Genomic DNA, 20,974 nt, shown 5'->3' on the forward strand with positions numbered 1-20,974 from the left:
CCTTGCTGTGCTGGTACTGCGAACGGCTGAAAGCAAGGGGAAACTACAGCCGTAATTTTTCCCGACGGCATGCAGCTTTACTGTATGGTTAGATGATGGAGAGCTGCATCAAACCAGTCTCTGGACCGAAAACAGACGATTGTAGAATGTTATCGCTATTGATACTGTCAAGATATCGGACGCTGGAATTCAGATTTCCGAGTGTAGCAAATGAGTTTTCATGTGATACAAATTACAGATAATTTTTTCGGATTTATCCTTTTAATTGTGCCGATAAACATTGCCAAATTTCATGATTCTAGGTCCATTTGAGTCTGCCTTTCCGGAGGTTGGTTCAGCTTAAAGGCAGCAATGTTTGGCTACAAGGAGAGCAACGCTGGAAAGATAGGCGGTCGTCAAAACGTTGTGTATAAAATGGAATCGGCAACTCGGCAGAACGCACGAAAGCGGGCCATCAAGCTGCTATGTACAGGTTTCTGAAATTTTTCTGTTAAACATGTTACCCTTCTTATGGGTATCCAGAGTCTAAAAACAAAAAATAGAGACCGCCTGTAGCCACTTCAGTTGTAAACGTCCCTGTTGAGCCTGCATATTTTTTATAGTTTAACATTATATTCGTTTCTTCCACGCGAAGCCGTGTGCCGTAGTCATATTCCCTTCTCGCATGCCTTTCACCGGCTTGGGCGTTGCTGACCAATGACAGTCATTAAGAGTTGGTAGACGCATGTTTCAGGACAGCGATGCAAATCACCGTCCGGCTTTTCATATTTAGCTTTCCCGAAGCTTTTCTACGTCGCTTTGAAAACAGTTTTTTTTTGCTTGCCATTCCCCAGTTACAGCTCGTGCCCCATCCAAGGGACATTAAACTGAGAGATATACTTGTTTCAGCTACGTTATTTGCACTTGGGGGGAGGGCGGATTGTACGCCCTGCTATAGGGCGTTGGAAGCACGTCATCTATAGAGCCAAAAGTATTTTAGAAATATAACGGCTCATACTGCTAGCCTTATTTTTGTGAACTTCCATAGAGTATGTTATAATGCTGTAAAATCTGCAACTCTTTAACCCATCTCCATTCAACTTCACTGAATATAGTGTGATTTAGAAATGGGTTAAAAATTATCTAAATGCATTTTGCAAAACTCAGGCATGTTTGCTTTAGCATATTAGGTTTCATAAAAGTCGTTGACTACGTAAAGTAAAAGTCGTTGACTACGTAAAGTAAAAGTCGTTGACTACGTAAAGTAAAAGTCGTTGACTACGTAAAGTAAAAGTATGTACTGAAAGTGTGATTTCTCAATTTCCGCCACTGCTGCTGTTAGGGCCCACCCAAGCGAGTGGAGTGTCACTGACAACCTAACCGGTATACGCACAAAAGTGACAGCGGTGTCACATTAGGGTCCTTCTGCACTCCCCATCTCGTCAGAAACGAAATTTGCACCCTAAGTTTCCCGCGGCTGTTCCACTGGCGGTCGCAGTTGCCGACGCGAGCTTTTCGTGTTCCATCAGCAACTGTAAGATTGGCTCCATCACACAATTACGAATGATTTTGGTTTGTGAGCTACCCTCTTCATTCGCCTGATAACGGCAGAAACGCGTCGTGCCAGACGGTACGTTGCTATTAAAACACGGTTGTTCCAAAAGTTTTTGATGTTTTAACGTCAAAAATGTTAGAGGAAGGTAGAAGTGCCGTTGAGCTTATGCCTGAAGCGTTATTATGGCATAACGTCAGAAAGCCACACGGGTGAAGTGTAGCGGCAGGCGCTCTGCCACTGTAGCTGGTGTGCAGTATCTTCCCTTCCCTTCCATTCCCATTCCACTGCCGTTGCTCCAGAGGCGTGCGTCTCGCCGGAAAGTTGTGCCGGGGCTCAAACTCATCCCCCCCCCCTCCCCCCCTGCCCCTGCGGTGTACATTTGGCGCCTCAGTTTCCAGAGTTGCCCGCTACAAGTTTGGCTGCAGCCTGGACGCGGCGGCTACCAAATTTTCTGGGTCCATAGCTGCTGTGATACCGGGCCTTACAGAGGTCACCACGCCTGGAACGTAATGCGACGCCAGCCTTCCCGTAGGCTACGCCACCCAGCTAGGTTTCTCCATACTCTAGCGTGGAAGAGGTTTCTCGTTGGATCAGTAAATGAGGATGCAGTATATGGAGTGAGAAGCATTTGAAACTAAATTTCTAGCAAGATAGCAAAATGTGGTCGGGAATGGTTCGCTGACGTGTTGTCGGTCGGTGCTACCCGTTAACGTGCCGTATACTAAGCCAGGGGGACGTCGGTACCGGACTGCAACATTGATGGTATTTGTGAAAATTGGCTAGTGGGAAAGAGCGCAGTTTAGTTGCCGGTAGAATAGAGGAGATAAAGGATATATAGAAATTTGCCACCTGCCGTTTTTCACAAGTATGAGGGTTGAAACTTTAATACTGGCAACTATTTATTTACAGCTCGTACAAAATAGATACGTGTTTCAAAGTTTTACTGGCCTTCAAAGTAGTCACCAGCATTGTGCATAACCCGTTGCCAGCGATGTGGAAGCCCAAGGATACACTCAGCAGTGCCAGTTATGGTGACAGTTCGAGCGGCGCGGTCTATTGTCCGACGAATTTGAAGCAGTTCTGAAGAGAATGCCGTGAAGTGTTTCCTTCAGTTTAGAAATCGAGTTGAACTCACGAGGGCTTAAGTCAGGGGAGTGCAGTAGGCGGTATAGCACTTAGCAGCCCCATCAGTCAAATCAGTAACAGCTTGCACTATACGTGCTTGAGCATTGTGCTGGAAAATGGTCAGGTCCTGCAGAAAGTGCCATCATTTCTGTCTCTAAGCTGGTGGTAGGTTGTGTTCAAAAAATGAACAGCATGCAGACAGAAGAGATGACACTTTCTGCAAGACCTGACCATTTTGCAGGACAATGCTCAAGCACGTATAGTGCAAGCTGTTACTGATTTGACTGATGGGGCTCCTAAGTGGTATACCGCCTACTGCACTCCCCTGACTTAAGCCCTCGTGAGTTCAACTCGATTTCTAAACTGAAGGAAACACTTCACGGCATTCTCTTCAGAACTGCTACAAATTAGTCGGGCAACAGACCGCGCCGCTCAAACTGTCAACAGAAGTGGCACTGCTAAGAGTATCCCACGACTTCCGCATCGCTGGCAACGGGTTATACAGAATGCTGGTGACTACTTTGAAGGTCAGTAAAACTTTGAAACACGTATTTTGTACGAGCTGTAAATAAATAGTTGCCACTACTAAAGTTCCAACCCTCGTATTAAACTTATTGCATTCTGCATGAACGGCCAATTTCGGCCTTACAGGCGATTTTGAGGCACAACCTACAAAGAAACAGATCAAAGATAAAAGTTTGATTTACTGACATACAGAAATAGTAATTTTCACAAGTGACGACTTTCAGATCGGCTATATCCGCTGTCCATTAACAGGATAATTGTGAAACACATCGACACCTGTAAGTACAATTTTCGGCTGTCAGTTGTAAAAAGTACTACTTTTCCATGTAAGCAAGCCAGACTTGTATGTTCGATATGTTTCTTCGCAGACTGCGCTTGAAAATAGCCTGTAAGGGCGAAATTAGCCATTCGTGCAAAATATAATAAATAGAATACTGGCGGGAAGACTTAAAGACTTCCTTTAACAAACACACGAATAAATGTGTAGAGAATAGAGGGTATACAAGACGGTAATGATTGATTGTATGAAATAAGTAATCAGGTTACGATGTAGAAATAGATGGTCATTGATTTTGGGAGTGTGACAGCGTCACCGCCCACTTTAGACATTGCGACTAGCTCTGGGCAGTATACAACTTGGAATATTTCATTACGCACCTGTGTGTGGAGACGTTCATTCTTGCAGCTCCTAAACAACCAGCAAAATAAAAAAAGTGGCTCTTCTTTGACCTTCCTACATTTTTATCCGCCAGAAGCGTGATATTACAATTCAGAGTCTAGCTGTTAGAGTAGTTAGGCCGATGACAGGAATGATCTGCACACGTTTGCCATGAGACAGAGGGCTGGGGACAGAGCAGCAGCTGGTGGTTCTGTATCGCTTCAGTAACACACTGGCCTGCCAACTGCTTCCAACTGACGTGCAGCCGTTTATTTCTTGCATGTTGTACATACAACGTGTGTGGTAGAGGGTTCCTTCCGCAGGACATTTTCACAATTGATCCTCAACGGATTGCATTAATGTCCTTTCGAGATTCCGAATTGGTTTAGAACGGGCAGAGGAAGGAGACGACGCGGAAACGTCAAAACAGCAGCTACAAAACCACAAGAAATGTTTAAATTTGGCTACCGATAATTCGTAACAATTAAATCATTGTGGCTGGGCGTATTATCTGCATCTGATGGTTAAGTCCGTGAGCGCACATCCCGAGCGCTACAGTACTGTCTTTCATTGGATGCGACACGGGTACTGTACAGTGTCATTGGGATCCCCGATGTAGGTTTTCCGTGATTTCCCTAAATCGCTTCAAGCAAATACCGGGATGGTTCCTTTGAAGGTGCACGGGGCGACTTCCTTCCCCCATCCTTTCCTAACCCGATGCTACTGATGTCCTCGCTGTTCGGCCCCCTCCCCCAAATCACCCAACCATTCGATTCCTGGCAACCCGCCAACTACCTTTCTTTGTTGCCATACACACACTGCATGAACTCTGAACGGACACAAAGCTGGGACCGCTGTTACTCCTCGAGAAGGAAGCAGTTAATAATAAAAATAGCTGCTGAATATATAACATTGTAGAATTGTTATGAGCCACTAATCACTAAGGTGGTGGGTTCCTTTTGTATAAATAATATTATTGATGTTGAAATAAAGATTTTTTTAAGCAGTTAAGTCGCCACGTACACCCTGAGAACACGCGTATTTCAGTGAGTCAGAAGTAGGGGACCAGCTCTACTTTCCGTGCAGTGTCTAATGCTGAATCTTCAGCCCTGTTGGACTTCTCTTCTTCCTCCCTGAAGACATTCAGTTCTGCCAGGGAATATGTATCTCCTAACTTATTCAAGACAGCACAGACATCTATGTTTCGTTTTATATCATGGAGTCGGCGACCTCTTAAAAGGTTCTCTCTCTCTCTCTCGTGACTAAGGTACTACAAATTCATTAGATGTCCCAAAACGCAAATGCATCTCCCATTATTTCTTGTATTGAGTTTGCCAAGGTAATGAGGTTATTGTGGATGATTATTTCCCTGCAAGAGTGATTTTCGCGTTTCTTGGACGGCTACAGCGCCGGTGTCGCAGGTGCGCTGCCTGTCGGTGTGAGCACGACGCGCCGTTCGACGTGTCTGTGCGAGTACGGCCTGCCACTTGTTGCGCGGCCGTCGCACAGGTGGAGGCTGGGCTGGGTGGGGACCGGGGCGATTCGCTCAGCGCTATGCAAATGGCGGCGGGCGTCTTCCCGTTGTGCGCACACGAGACGGCTAAAAGGCTCATCTGAGTTATTGGTATGATGCTTGTTCTTTCGGGACATGCATGTCCGAGGGAACACACACCACTGTCGATCTGCAGCCGTATATATGTACTTAACAAAAGAAGTTTTTTTTTTTACTTTTGCTCCCTTCGGGCATTGTCGTAACTCATTGTCGACAGATGAAAATGTATGTCAGGCCGGGATTCGAACGCGGAGTCTCCCCGGTTTACACGAGCGGTCGCCTTAACCGCTTCGGCTATCCGGTCACGTTCCCCGACCCACGCAAAGCCCCGGAAGCCACTCACTACTTTGTAGTGTCCCCTTTCCATTCTTCATCTTGGCTCGGAGCCCTACTGTATTCCCGCGAGAGGTCGGACATTATTGTGCATTTGCACTGAAACCAAAAATCAAACTTCTTTCGTCCTAATTAGATGGCTGGGGATGGACACGGTTCTATTGGACACGCATGTCCGAAAGAACAGGCACCATACCTACGTAACATACACACCTGACAGCATATCCATCTTTCAGTGCAAATGGGCAGTAATGCCCGACCTCTCGCAGGAATAACGGTGCAGTGGGGCTGCGAGCGAAGAGGAATAATAGAAGAGAGACTCTGCTCTGCAGTGTGGAGCGTCTGGAGATGTGGGTCGTATAGCCGGGTTCGAATCCCTGTGCGGCAAAAGTTTTCACCCGTCGCTATTGGGGTATTTCAGTGCCCAAATGCAGCAATTGTCGTTTTTCAGTCATTTACGAAAGTTTTGCTTGATACGTATTGGGACACAGTAGAAATCGCGACCCATATTTAAAAATGATCACGTTGGATAACACATCACCGGTTGAAAGCAGTGTGCTAATGTACTCATTGTACTGTCAAGGGCGATGTTGCGTCCTGCAGATGACATCTGTGTACATTAGATTAAGCTACGTGGATCGTTTCACGTGCGTCTTCGTAGCGTTTAACCCCTCGTATAATGCACAAAGTCATTTAGTGAGTACACAGAGAGAGGACTTTGGTGCACGATCGCGAGACTGGAGTGCTTTTTAAGAATGGGTTCCAGATTGAATCCAGGCGAGTCACACGCCATTTGCTCCTGTTCATGGACCCGTTGCTGAGACAGCATCAGAGACTTAAAAAGTCTTTCGTTAATAACTCACTCTAAGGCTCTTTGGACATGTGTGTATATGGACTCGTTTCTTTTTTTTTTTGTTTTTTTTTTTCCCTCTTCATTTGGTGCACGATGTCCGCCTCCCTCCCCCGAAAAGTATGTAAAAATGCAGAGATGCGCTTATTCGTCGAAAGCAACTGTAAGTTTCGAGATACTGCTTGGAGCTGTAAACCGCTGTAATCGTTTACTGGTTAACGACACTAGATATCTGTGCTTGTCTAAATGCTGATGATCCAACAACCCCCCCCCCCCATGTAAGAGTACGTGAACGTGTTATTGCTTAGGGCATGACACACTACAAGGGAAAGGTGGAGAAGACGAGAAAGTGTGTATGAGTTTATTTTTGAGTCACAAGTAAAATATGATAAACGTTAAAATCAAATGAAGTAAGGAATAATAGTGTTGACTGAAATCTTGCATCTACAGTATTGCTCTCGAAGTAGCAAGCAATGATCTTCATTGAAAGATACAAGGCACAGCTGGCAATCCACTAGGTGCTCCAGTCTGTTTCTCCACACTCACAGTCCGTGGAATCGACAGGGGTGTGTAATTTCTGGTGGTTACTCTTTGAATTTCAGAGTCCAGAACGAAGACCGCCGAGTGGCTGCCACACGATCCGTTTGTTACTGCCGAGGTCGGCTTCTGAAGGGAGAGACCGGACAGTCGAGAAATCCACAGTTGTTTCCTTGCTGCAGCTGCTGCTGTTTACTAGCCAAGTGGTCTTCTGAAACTCAACCGTGGGGCAGTTGGAAAATGTTCACGTAGTGGACGGGTTCCCTGGCTAGCACGTCCCCTCTCCGCGTCGGCAGACGATTCCCGACGAATGTGAGGTGGCGCCATGCCTGAGAGTTGCGTGGCGTAGGTCTGAAACAGGATGTAACAAAGAAACTGAAGGTACGGTACTGCGTACCAGAGTCTGTGCCGGTTTGCTCGCAAATGCTGCCGCGTCCTGTTCTACATCCACCTGGATACTCTGAAAATCACATGTAAGTGCCTGGCAGAGGGTTCATAGATCCACCTTCACAATTCTCCATTATTGCAATCTCCTATAAAGCGCGCAGAAAGAATGAACACCTACATCTTTCCGTATGAGCTCTGATTTCCCTTATTTTATCGCTGTGATCGTTCCTCCCTACGTAGGTCGGTGTCAACAAAATATTTCTGCATTCGGAGGAGAAAGTTGATTGGGATTTCGTGAGAAGATTGCGTCCCAACGAAAAACGTCTTTCTTTTGATGACTTCCAGCCCAAAACCTGTATCACTTCTGTGACACTCTCTCCCATATTTCGCGATCATACAAAACGTGCTGCCTTTCTTCGAACTAACTTTTTCGATGTATTCCGTCAGTCCTATCTGGTAAGGATCGCACACCATGCAGCAAAAGTCTAAAAGAGGACGGACAAGCGTTGTGTAGGCAGTCTCCTTAGTAGGTCTGTTACATTTTCTAAGTGTCCTTCCAATAAAATGCAGTCTTTGGTTAGCCTTCCCCACAACATTTTCTATGTGTTCCTTCCAATTTAAGTTGTTCGTAATTGTAATACCTAGGTATTTAGTTGAATTTACGGCTTTTAGATTAGACTGATTTATCGTGTAACCGAAGTTTGAGTTCCTTTTAGCACTCATGTGGATGACCTCACACTTTTCGTTATTTAGCGTCAACTGCCACTTTTCGCACCATTCAGAGATTTTTTCTAAATCGTTTTGCAGTTTTTTATCTTATGACTTTATTAGTCGATAAACGACAGCGTCATCTGCAAACAACCGAAGACGGCTGGCCAGATTGTCTCCCAAATCGTTTATATAGATAAGGAACAGCAAAGGGCCTATAACATTACCTTGGGGAACGCCAGAAATAACTTCCGTTTTACTCGATGACTTTCCGCCAGTTACTACGAACTGTGACCTCTCTGACAGGACGTCACAGATCCAGTCAAATAACTGAGACGATATTCCATAAGCACGCAATGTCACTACGCGCCGCTTGTGTTGTACAGTGTCAAAAACCGTCCGGAAATCCAGGAATACGGAATCGATATGAAATCCCTTGTCAGTAGCACTCAGCACTTCATGTAAATAAAGAGCTAGTTGTGTTTCACAGGAACGATGTTTTCTAAACCCATGTTGACTGTGTCAATAGACCGTTTCCTTCGAGGTAATTCATAATGTTCGAACACAATATATGTTCCAAAATCCTGCTACATATCGACGTTAACGATATGGGCCTGTAATTTAGTGGATTACTCCTACTACCTTCCTTGAATATTGGTGTAACCTGTGCAACTTTCCAGTCTTTGGGTGCGGATCTTTCGCACAGCGAACGGTTATATATGATTGTTAAGTATGGAGCTATTGCATCAGCATACTCCGAAAGTAACCTAATTGATATACAGTCTGGACGAAAGACTTGCTTTTATTAAGTGATTTAAGTTCCTTCGCTAATCCGAGGATATTTAGTTCTACGTTAGTCATGTTGGCAGCTGTTCTCGATTGGAATTCTGGAATATTTACTTCGTCTTGTTTTGTGAAGGCATTTCGGAAGGCTGTGTTAAGTAACTCTGCTTTGGCAGCTCTGTCTTAGATAGTATCTCCATTACTATCGTGCAGAGAAGGCATTGTTTCTTGCCGTTAACATACTTCACATACGACCAGAATCTCTTTGGATTTTCCGCCAGGTTTCGAGACAATTTCGTTTTGGAAACTGTTAATAGGCATCTCGCATTGAAGTCCGCGCCAAGTTTCGAGCTTTTTGCGTTCTACATTGATCTCCGTGTTGGAAAACAGGTCTTGAGGCGAGACCTCAGTCGGTGGAATTTGTCATTGTTGCACCAGAGGATTTCAGTCCTAACGAAGTTGTTGCTCGCTAAAACGTGGCGTGGGAGATGGGAGATTTGATTTTCGGAGTGATTGTCATTTGTCAGCCACTGTACCAGTCGCTGTCTTTCACAGTTTAAGACGCTCCAGCTTCGCGGATTTATACCTTTTTGCATTGTTTGGTTTTTGTGATGTTCTTTCAGGTTCATTTTCAGTGTAAATAATATGGGACTAGTCATTCGAATGGTAGCCAGAGGTGGTGACTTACTGAAACCTCTAAAATCAGAAAAGTGAATTGCGCGGTAGTGTGTCGGAGACAGATATATGGAAATTACTGGGCAGGTAGAGGGAGCGGAATGTTACAAAACGAGCTGTTGTGTTGCCGGCCATCTGTGCAGAGGCGACCGCGGAAGGCTAATGGCCTGTCGAGTGCACGCTTTTAGCGGTCACCGCCGCACCCGCCGATCGATGCTGTTGCTCAAAAGCCACCTGTGCCGCGTTCTGCCTGTGGCGTGTACTGGGTGTTCAGTACGGTCACTGAGGCGCCCTGCCGCCTCTGTGGCACAATACTTGAGAAACAAGCAAGCGTCTGGCGTAGCGGTAGTGACGCAAAATACGGGAGCTGCCCGGAAAGTAAGGTCCGATAGGTCGCGAAAATCCGGTGAAACTTTTAGCGGGTGTTGAGCAGTGTCGATAGCGTCACGTCGCTCGTTTCCAGTTCTGAGCACGCAGGGATGCGTAAAACAATGTCTCTCGCCAAGTATGATGCCCACTGCGAGGTTTCATGCAACCCTCACATAACGTACCTGTCAAGCATTTCCGTCAGAGGGGTCACAGTTCGTAGTAATTGACGGAAAGTCATGGAGTAAAACAGAAGTGATTTCTGGCGTTTCCCAAGGTAGTGTTATATGCCCTTTGCTGTTCCTTATCTGTATAAACGATTTCGGACACAGTCTGAGCAGCCGTCTTAGGTTGTTCGCAGATGACGCTGTCGTTTATCGACTAATAAAGTCATCAGAAGATCAAAACAAACTGCAAAACGATTTAGAAGAAATATCTGAATGGTGCGAAAAGTGGCAGTTGACCCTAAATAAGTCTGAGGTCATCCACATGAGTGCTAAAAGGAACGCATTAAACTTCGGTTACACGATAAATCAGTCTAATCTAAATGCCGTAAATTCAACTAAATACCTAGGTATTACAATTATGAACAATTTAAATTGGAACGAACACACAGAAAGTGTTGTGGGGAAGGCTAACCAAAGACTGCGTTTTATTGGCAGCACACTTGGAAAATGTAACATACCTACTAAGGAGACTGCCTACACTACGCTTGTCCGTCCTCTCTTAGAATACAGCTGCACGGTATGGGATCCTTACCAGGTAGGACTGACGGAGTACATCGAAAAAGTTCAAAGAAAGGCAGCACGTTTTGTATTATCGCGAAATATGTCACACAAATGATACAGGATTTGGGCTGGAAATCATAAAAGAAAGGCGTTTTTCATTGCCACGGAATCTTCTCACGAAATTCCAATCACCAACTTTCTCCTCCGAATGCGAAAATATTTAGTTGACACCGACCTACAGAGGGCGAAACGACCACCACGATAAAATAAGGGAAATCAGAGCTCGTACGGAAAGATGTAGGTGTTCATCCTTTCCGCGCGCTATACGAGATAGGAATAATAGAGAATTGTGAAGGTGGTTCGATCAACCCTCTGCCAGGCACTTGCATGTTATTTGCAGAGTATCGATGTAGATGTCATATCAGTTCTCGGCCGCACATTGCAGGGCTAATGAGGACGCACCTGCAGCGTTTTCGAGGGGCAGTGTTTAGTCATCCACCTTACAGCCTGGAATTGGCTCTGATCGCACCAACCGCTGCCTATGAAGACAACATTGTGGCACATACAACGAGCTCCAGACCAGCGTACAGAAGTGGCGGAAAGCACAGGCGACTGCCTTCCATGACGAGGGTACTTGAAAGTTGGTAGAAAGTTGCAACAAATGTCCATGTCGGAGCGGCGAATGTGTTGAGAAGTGGCTGGAAGGTTTAGCGAATAGTTTAAATGAAACATCTGCTACACTGTGGTATGTTTCACGACCGATCGGATCTTACTTTCGGAATAGCTCTCGTAGATGCGATTACTCAGCTCATAACAGGAACAGTATACGTGCGAAAGAATTCAGTTGGGCTCGGATACTCACTAACCCATGGGGCAATTGAAGCACAAATTGCTTCGTCAAATACTAAACATGTTATGTAAGAGATACCTTGCAGAATTTAAGGTCGTCGGTATGTTGATATCGCTTGTCCTTACGTAAGCACCGACTGCTCTGCGGATACGAATCATTCGTAGCTATCAGAATTACTACATGCAGTGCCTTTCATAAGTTTTGGGACAAACAGAATAATTTTGTATTTTACTTCAGAAATAACAGATAAACGTATATTTGTTATTCCGACAGACAGAATATTCAGAGAGCAATAAATTGAACATTTTACTTCATTTAATGACTCAATGGTAGTGAAACATGGACTGTGGGAAAACCGGAACAGAAGAGAATCGAAGCATTTGAGATGTGGTGCTATAGACGAATGTTGAAAATTAGGTGGACTGATAAGGTAAGGAATGAGGTTTCTACGCAGAATCGGAGAGGAAAGGAATATGTGGAAAACACTGATAAGGAGAAGGGACAGGATGATAGGACATCTGCTAAGACACGAGGGAATGACTTCCACGGTACTAGAGGGAGCTGTAGAGGGCAAAAACTGTAGAGGAAGACAGAGATTGGAATACGTCAAGCAAATAGAGGACGTAGGTTGCAAGTGCTGCTCTGAGATGAAGAGGATAGCACAGGAAAGGAGTTCGTGGCGGGCCGCATCAAACCAGTCAGTAGACTGATGACCAAAAAAAAGACTCAAAGAACACAATTTAATATTTATGTGAAATAACATAGATTTGCCTTCGCAAAAGTTTCGGGACAAAGTACAGACACGCCAGTGTCGGTGCGTCGCCCGGTTGACAGTGGCCCATATTCTGGTGCACTGTCCCACTTTGGCTGCCCTGCGACCAAATCTTCGGTTACCGGACTCGGTGGCTGATTTAGTTTAACGTTTTATTCGTGAGGATGGGTTTTATCGTTTGATCTAACTTTTAACTCGTGTCCTTTGTCCCTCTGTGTCCTCCACGCTAGTGCTTTTAGGCCAGCTATTGTAATATGCTTCAGTGTTTCTCTCTCTTCTCTCTTGCGTCTCATTGTTTTCTTGTCCTCATTTGTTCCTTTTAGTGTTCTTTGCCTTCCCTTCGTTCTTGCCGTCTTTCCTTTCATTCCGTTTTGTGTTACGTTTCTCGTCTGTTTTATTCTCACACTTGTGGCATTGTTTTATTAGAAACAAGGGACTGATGACCTCGTAGTTTGGTCCCTTTCCCCCTCTTTTAAACCAACCAAAGTGCAGAAATAAACGGAAAACTATGAAATGATGATGAATTAGTACTTTGTACGTCTACTGCGACGTTGTAACACTTATCAGCCGTTTTGCCAGACTTTGTAGAAGCGTCTGTAAGTACATAATACTTGGATTTTTCTTGCAGTCGTCTCCCGTCGCCTTGTTTTAACCGTATCGAGACTTTTCGGATATTTCTTTCTGAGGCATCCCATAAATTCTCTATAGGTTGATGTCTGGACTTTGTGGAGGGGGACTGACAACTTCGGGACAGTTATACAGGAGCCACTACCGTACAGTACAGGCGGCATGGTTGGGGTGGTCGGCTTGACAAAATTTGAAACAGTCTCCAGTTCCCATACTTTCTGCGCTCTTCTTCAAATTGTTCCTTAGAATCTGCAACTATATATTTTTATCCACTGTTTCGTCAATGAAGACCTGGGCCAACATACAACCCCAAACAGTAACATGGCCCCTGCTATGTTTCACTGTAGCTTGCATATTCTTTTCTTCCAGCTCTTTGTTGTTCTGATATGTTAAATTTTGATTCTCCCGAAAAAAATTACATGATACCACCGATTCATGCTCTTGTGTTCTCTTTCGAATAGCAGCCTGTTCTTCCTACTGGCAGGACTGACGCAGGGTTTCCTTTTTGCAGTTTGTCCACGGTAATTTTCTCTTTACAGTACTCGTCTGATTCTGCTAGGACTGGCTTTCTTCCCAAACTCTTCCTCAGCCTCAATGGCAGTTCGTCTGTGTTTCGTGGATCTTTCTTGACCTTTAGTTCTATTGCGCTCTCTTCTGTCCTTTGAAATATTCTTGGACAGCCTGTGTGTGGCAGATTTTTCCATCCTGTCTCCATATTTATATCGACGGACGATTTTTTACAGTACTTTTCTCCATATTCAGTAACGTTGCTATTTCCGGGCATGGTCTTCCCTTTTCGTGGTGGAATATTAAAAACTGCCTATGTTCAAAAGTACTGTTGTTAGTTCTACATACCATTGTATACAAACACACTTGTTTCTTTTGAGCTCTCGGCTGGTAATGACTGACATCGCAGGGAATAATTACAGAGATGTGCACCCTGACATTTGTCCCAAAACTTTTGAAGTGCAGAGTTTCATACTTCGCAGTAAGAAATGCGTCTTGTTCTGTTGTAAACAAGCAAACATACGTGACTGCACTTTTCATCGCCCATAATTACATGTACGGTTCGCAGTCCTACAACTTTATTTCCGTATTAACCATCACAAATTCGTTCATACCCAGACATACTATTAACAATGTTTGTACCGAAACGTATGAAAGGCACTGTACGTGGGGAGTTGATGCTGCAGTTGAATAACGCGAATGAAAAACTGAGTTTTACTATTTCCTGCATGTGAAATGAATGTTTTTACGTTCCCATGAGAAACGTTATCACAATCACAGTGAGAAGTATCCTTAGAGTTCATGCGTTAAGTATCTGAAGGAAGATTGTAGGGAGAGTCGGCTGGTTAACTATTATCAAGGAATTTATTTTCCGTACTGGTAGATTGAACCATGCCAGCCTAGGGATGGTTGGATGAGGGCGTCGTGTCCACCTTTCAGAATGTTTGTACAGATAGTGAGATTGACATTTTTACCTGAGGGCAAGTCTGTGCTACTTCGTCGTTTGTCGAGTCCTGCTGAAATTGCATTACAGTAGAACCTCGCTACTTCGTGCCAACGCGACCGGGAGCACGGTCGGAGCGCGAAAAAGGTCGGGTTAGCAGAGGAACACTTTCATTGACCAATAAAATCACAACACAGTACAAGTATAATGTCCAACTGGAAATACTGTCTGAAATATTGTTCTATGTTAAAACAGTAACAAAACAAGAAAACATTAGCACACTAAAAATCTTACACCAAAGTGTAATATACAGTAGCGCTTGTACTGTAAGATACGTCTGTATGTTACGGTAATGTTTTGTTACTGTGAGTAAAACTTCATATGTACTGCAGTAGTGCAGTACACGCAGATGATTTGCACGTAACTGTTTAAAACATGAGAAATCACACGGTACAAAAAGTTCTGGTCTTAATGGCAAATATTTAATTTCATTTTGTGTTGCAGACGACAACTTTGATTATGCCACTGTTCCGCCATTTCCTAATCGACAAAATATCTATCGGGGTAGACGTAGAGCTGTGTTCGATGTATCGAAGCGCTATATGAAAGGGATTTTTAGCATCCTTATGTGATACTCGAGCTGTAGGTTCATTGTCTTCGTTATCGTCTTTGTAGTTCTTATCGGTTGCTCTAGTTACAGCGTCAGTGCGTTGGTCATCAATTAATCCTGTTTCCGTTGTGCAGTCAACATGAGCTGTACTGATCCATCCGCCTCACTGGGATCAACGTCCACATGTAAAGACAGCATCACACGTTTACGTTTAGTTGGTTCCATAATTTAGTGTCACGTACTTTAATACATAAGAACATTGCCAACGATTTTATTAAAGTGTGCACCATGATACTAATGGAAGCAAGTTATTTCATCCTAAAAGTGATCGAACCATCGCATCTGGCAACGTTCAACTGCCTGCTGATCCATGTCGCAGGCGATGAGCCATCGAAAAGTCCAGTCCTGACAGGAGCAGCGGTCTTTGTAGATAAACAAACACCGGAAATGGGATGGTCCGACTAAGCGGGGAGTCGTAACATTCGAGGGCGGATTAGCGAGGTTCTACTGTATCAAGTAATTCGTGCACGATTTCGTTAAAAAGGAATAGGGTTCGGTAAGATGCCAGTTGAAATCTCCGTCCAGTCGTCAGCATTTAGGTTTTCCTTGGCATCCTGTGGGGCGGCGCGTTGGAAAATTTAATTTCTATTGTATTTTTTCCGTCATCAACACAGGCTCTCTAACTACAATGTTGGCAACCACAAAGTGATAAGCAAAAACGTGACGTCTGTAATTACTGTGCCCACTCTGATAGAAAAATAGTTATTGATCATTGAAGTTCATTACTCTGAGGCTTTAGGATGTCTGGGATTCATAGAAAATGCAGTTTACTATAACAATTTTCACTATATTCTGAAAACGATAAAGCGTAAAGTTTCAAATAAATATTTAACCAAGCAATGCTACTATCCGCTGTTGTACTATTAGAGCTGTTCAGTCTATTACGTGGATCCTATTATCCATAGACAACGAAACTGTTGAATAACCGTTATCGTTGTAAATGTTCTAAGTGAATGCCGTCAAAATTTGATGTTAATACTGATCAGACGCCACGCTAGTAATGATAGGTCTGTCCTGCGGTGACACGTGAAAATACGACATACGCAAACTGAGAATAAATCGCTGAAGTCGTTCTACAATTAACACTTTACAATAATGCGAACTCATTGCTACGTGCATATTGAGTTACGTAATACGGCATCCAAGACTGTTCCTTGCAACTCACAAAAGCTACGCGGCTTCCGACACAGAGTGCGCGCTGATACGAATCTAGAAGAGAACTGGGGCCTGACTAGCTCGCAGTGCCCTTATTTATATAGCCGCGGTGCGGACCGCCGAAGGCGCAGCCGACAACATTTGCCTTCTTGACTAGCCGTTCGGGCTAGTAAAGCACCACTTCAACTTACAAAATAATTGCTTCATTCGCTGAAGGCCAATGAAGCTCTCAATTTGTGATCAGCACACAGATATGTATCTGTAATAGGATTCTGAGGTGGCTAGGCTAAATATTTTTGGCGAGGGAATTATTTTAGTTCTACTGCGCGCAATAGAAGAGTTCTGAACTTGCCATTTGGAGAGACGCTACAGCTATAGTTTTATAATAGCTACCTTTCGGAAACTTAAATCAAAACATCCTGGCTTTGAAACTTCCTGGCAGATTAAAACTGTGTGCCGGACCGAGACTCGAACTCGGGACCTTTGCCTTTCGCGGGCAAGTGCTCTATCAACTGAGCTACCCAAGCACGACTCACGCCCCGTCCTCACAGCTTCAATTCCGTCAGTACCTCGTCTCCTACCTTCCAAACTTCACAGAAGCTCCCCTGCGAACCTTGCAGAAGTAGCACTCCTGGAAGAGCTTCTGTGAAGTTTGGAAGGTAGGAGACGAGGTACTGACGGAATTAAAGCTGTGAGGACGGGGCGTGAGTCGTGCTTGGGTAGCTCAGTTGGTAGAGCACTTGCCCGCGAATGGCAAAGGTCCCGAGTTCGAGTCTCGGTCCGGCACACAGTTTTAATCTGCCAGGAAGTTTCATAATGCGAGTGTTGCTCACCACATCTTGGAGCAGAGCCCTTCGAAGCCAACCAGTCAATCTGCTACGGAAACTGGACTGTCACGTCATACGGTAATGACAATTTCAAAAAGTCAGCTATTTTTTCGACCTTGAAAGCCACATTACGAGCAACAGCTGTTTCATGAGAACTGCGACAGGAGAACGGAAACCTGAGAGATTATGTTCGGCTAATCACTTGATCTATCTTGCTTCCGTACTTTTAGGCCACAAAAACAGAAAATCATGAGTTTCAACCAAAATATTACTTTGTGAGATCCAGCATGCTGTTTCCATTAGAAGGAATACGATATAAATTTTGAAGTTTCTAGCTCCTTCCTATTGCGCCGATTAGTTTTACGTAAAACGTCCAAATTTCTAAAAACTGCTAAAGTTATTAAACTGAAACTTAACACATTATCATTTTAGCATCAATCCTGAAATGCTATTTACTTTTCAGATTATTTACTTCACTTTTAAGTTATTGCACAACATTCGTGACGTCGTAGCGGACTAGGCTGGCACACAATGGAAAGCATATGAATTCTATATGGCGCGAGTAGGCTGCTTCCCTGAATCGCTGAAAACGAATGTTGTGATTTCTTTGAGGGCGTCGTGCGCCTTCTCTAACCTTTCCCAATCTGAGCTTATTCAGTCCCTAACGAGCTCGCCGTCGGATCCTAATTTCATTCCCTCTCAGATAAATACCTTGTGGTTGAGGGACGGCGCGTGACTCCTAAGTGGTACCAGTACAGGTGTCCGTGGTGGGGGCGGCAGCGGTGTGCACGTGGGGCGGCCCTGGCGGCGACGAGCGAGCGAGCAGCGGCACGCGGGGGATGGCATTGCGGGCGTGTTCGCAGGTGTAGTAGCAGTAGCGCCGCGCCGTAGCTTAGGATGACCCGGCGGCCCCAGCACTGACGTCACAGCGCCAGCCGCCGCCGCCGCCAGCAGCACCGCATCATGTCCAAGACCATCAACGCCTACCGAGTGTAAGTGTCCGCCGCTCGCTACCAGCTATCTCTGTCTGTCCGGCACTCATCCACATTCACCATTACTGTACAGGGTGTAAATTTTAAGTTGACAAACCAGAGCAACTCGAAAAATAAGCTTCACACGAAAAAAAAATGCGTAGAATCCAAAGTTGATTATTTTCGAGGGGGAGGGGGACATCTGCTGGAGCTAAAATTAGCCCCCACACCCCAGCTCCCCTGGGAGTGGGGCGGGTGGAAACTTTAAAATTTCAAACGGGAACCCCCATTTTTTATTGCAGAATCAGATTCTACATACAATACTACGTACATTTTGTCTTAAGCATTTGTTTTGATTCTTGGTAGTTTGCGCCGTAATTCAAGAAAATATGATTTTTATGGGAGGTCGTGGTTGTGAATGTCAATGTTAAAAAATATATCGGCTCAACCACTTGTTTATAGTGTAAAACACTAAGATTGACGCGTTTCCAAAGTCAAGCTTCCATCAGAATAATAAAAAGTAAAAGAACCTGTTAAAACTAGCTAAAATGGAACATGCACCAGGCACTATAAAACTGATAAAATTAAAACAGTGGCTACTTCCCTTGTTGCAGCCGTGTCTTCCAAGTTGCACCTCCACTGTTTTTGTTGTCTTCAGTCCTGACACTGGTTTGATGCAGCTCTCCATGCTACTCTATCCTGTGCAAGCTTCATCTCCCAGTACTTACTGCAACCTACGTCCTTCTGAATCTGCTTAGTGTATTCTTGATATCCTTCTATGATTTTTACCCTCCACACTGCCCTTCAATGCTAAATTGGTGATCCCTTGATGCCTCAGAACATGTCCTACCAACCGATCCCCTCTTCTATTCCATTTGTGCCACAAATTCCTCTTCTCCCCAATCCTATTCAATACCTCCTCATTAGTTATGTGATCTACCCATCTAATATTCAGCATTCTTCTGTAGCACCACATTTCAAAAACTTCTCTTCTTGTCCAAACTATTTATCGTCCATGTTTCACTTCCATACATGGCTACACTCCATAAAAATACTTTCAGAACCGACTTCCTGACACTAAAATCTATACTCGATGTTAACAAATTTCTCTTCTTCAGAAACGATTTCCTTGCTATTGCCAGTCTACATTTTATATCCACTCTACTTCGACCATCATCAGTTATTTTACTATCTAAATACCAAAACTCCTTTACTGCTATAAGTGTCTCATTTCCTAATCTAATTGCCTCAGCATCACCCGATTTAATTCGACTACATTCCATTATCCTCGTTTTGCTTTTGTTGATGTTCATCTTATACCCTTCTTTCAAGACACTGTCCATTCCGTTCAACTGCTCTTCCAAGTCCTTTGCTGTCTCTGACAGAATTACAATGTCATCGGCGAACCTCAAAGTTTTTACTTCTTCTCCATGAATTTTAATACCTACTCCGAATTTTTCTTTTGTTTCCTTTACTGCTTGCTCAATATACAGATTGAATAGCATCTGGGAGAGGCTACAACCCTGTCTCACTCCGTTCCCAACCACTGCTTCCCTTTTGTGTCCCTCGACTCTTATAACCGCCATCTGGTTTCTGTACAATTAGTAAATAGCCTTTCACTCCCTGTATTTTACCCCTGCCACCACTATAAAACTGATGATAAAATTAAAACATCGTGGCTACTTCCCTTGTTGCAGCCGTGTCTTCCAAGGTGCATCTCCACAAAGTCGTCAAAATATAAAAAACTCTAAAATGGTGTCGCCTGTGGTGTTCGACATCTAACCACATGGCTCTCTCCTCTATCGTCGTAAACCGCCCGTGCGTCTTCGTTGATGCCACACACCGCGTAGCCAAACACGACACTGAAATGCGAGTGAGCTCACGCACAAATAAACAAGGAAGTCACCGAGCTGTTTATGCAAACAGATAACGTATACATGTTCCAAGGACCTCATGAAATGATGGTATCTCGCCAATTACTAAAAATGTAGTTACTAAAAGAAACCAGTGAAATGTTTGAAAAAGTTGTTTGTATTACCAGTTAGCTGTTCATTCAGTGTGTTGTGATTATCCACGCTATACATCGTAATTTCCAGCTGTTCTAGTAGATCCAGCTTTTTACCTTTGTCCTGTCTATGTAAAATAACCAGATCCTGATCTATTACCAACATAGGGTGTCCCGTTTCCCAAATATGCATGGCTACAGCTGACTTTTCGAAATTATTAAGCCAGAAAGCATCGCTATGTTCTTTGTAACGTACTTTAAACGACCTACCAGTTTGGCATCCATAGTTTGCCTTGCACGTGTTACACTGAATTTTATAGACCCCAGCTCTCTCGTATTTATCGCTTTCCTGCTTTAAGATATCTCATTAATTTTTTTTTTACATGAAAGCCTGTATATTAATCTACTTTTCTACGTAATGTCCGTCAGTAATGAGGCACTTGTCATAACGTTGTACCAGTTTTTGAATAACCTCCTCATAGAAGTCTGCCACCTGACTTGATAACCACTGCATCACCACTGTTTTGATTTCGTCATCGTCTTGAAGACGCTGACCGTCGAGGTCAAGTGCAGGAACAGATGGTAGCCACTGGGCGCAAGATCGGGGCTGTACGGAGGATGATCTAGAGTTTCCCATCGAAAAGATGTGATGAGATCTTTGGTCTGATTCGTCACATGCGGACGGGCATTGTCTTGCAGCAAAACGATGCCCTTGCTCAACTTCCATGGACTGTTGCTTTGATTCTGGTGTGACGTAGGCCACCCATGTTCCATCGCCCGTAACAATTTGGCTTAAGAAATCATCACCGTCGTTGTGGTATCGCTCAAGGAAAGTAAATTCACTGTCTAAACGTTTGGTTTTGTGCACATCCGTCAACATTTTCGG

The 20,974-nt window shown here is 44.2% G+C and overlaps 1 protein-coding gene across 6 annotated transcripts in view; it reads left to right on the top strand.

The window, feature by feature from the left end:
• Positions 1-20,974, top strand: part of LOC126210295 (kinesin light chain) — a 424,978-nt gene that overhangs the window by 162,587 nt on the left and 241,417 nt on the right. Inside the window, exon 2 of one of the 6 annotated variants that reach the window (XM_049939488.1) lies at positions 17,976-18,104. The exons of the other annotated variants lie outside the window; for them this stretch is intronic. Coding sequence (XP_049795445.1) covers positions 18,076-18,104 — 29 coding nt within the window. The 5' untranslated portion in view covers positions 17,976-18,075. The remainder of the gene's footprint in view (positions 1-17,975; positions 18,105-20,974) is intronic. 6 annotated transcript variants of the gene reach the window in all.

Source organism: Schistocerca nitens, chromosome 10, assembly GCF_023898315.1.
Source record: "Schistocerca nitens isolate TAMUIC-IGC-003100 chromosome 10, iqSchNite1.1, whole genome shotgun sequence".
Classification (NCBI taxonomy): Eukaryota; Metazoa; Arthropoda; class Insecta; order Orthoptera; family Acrididae; genus Schistocerca; species Schistocerca nitens.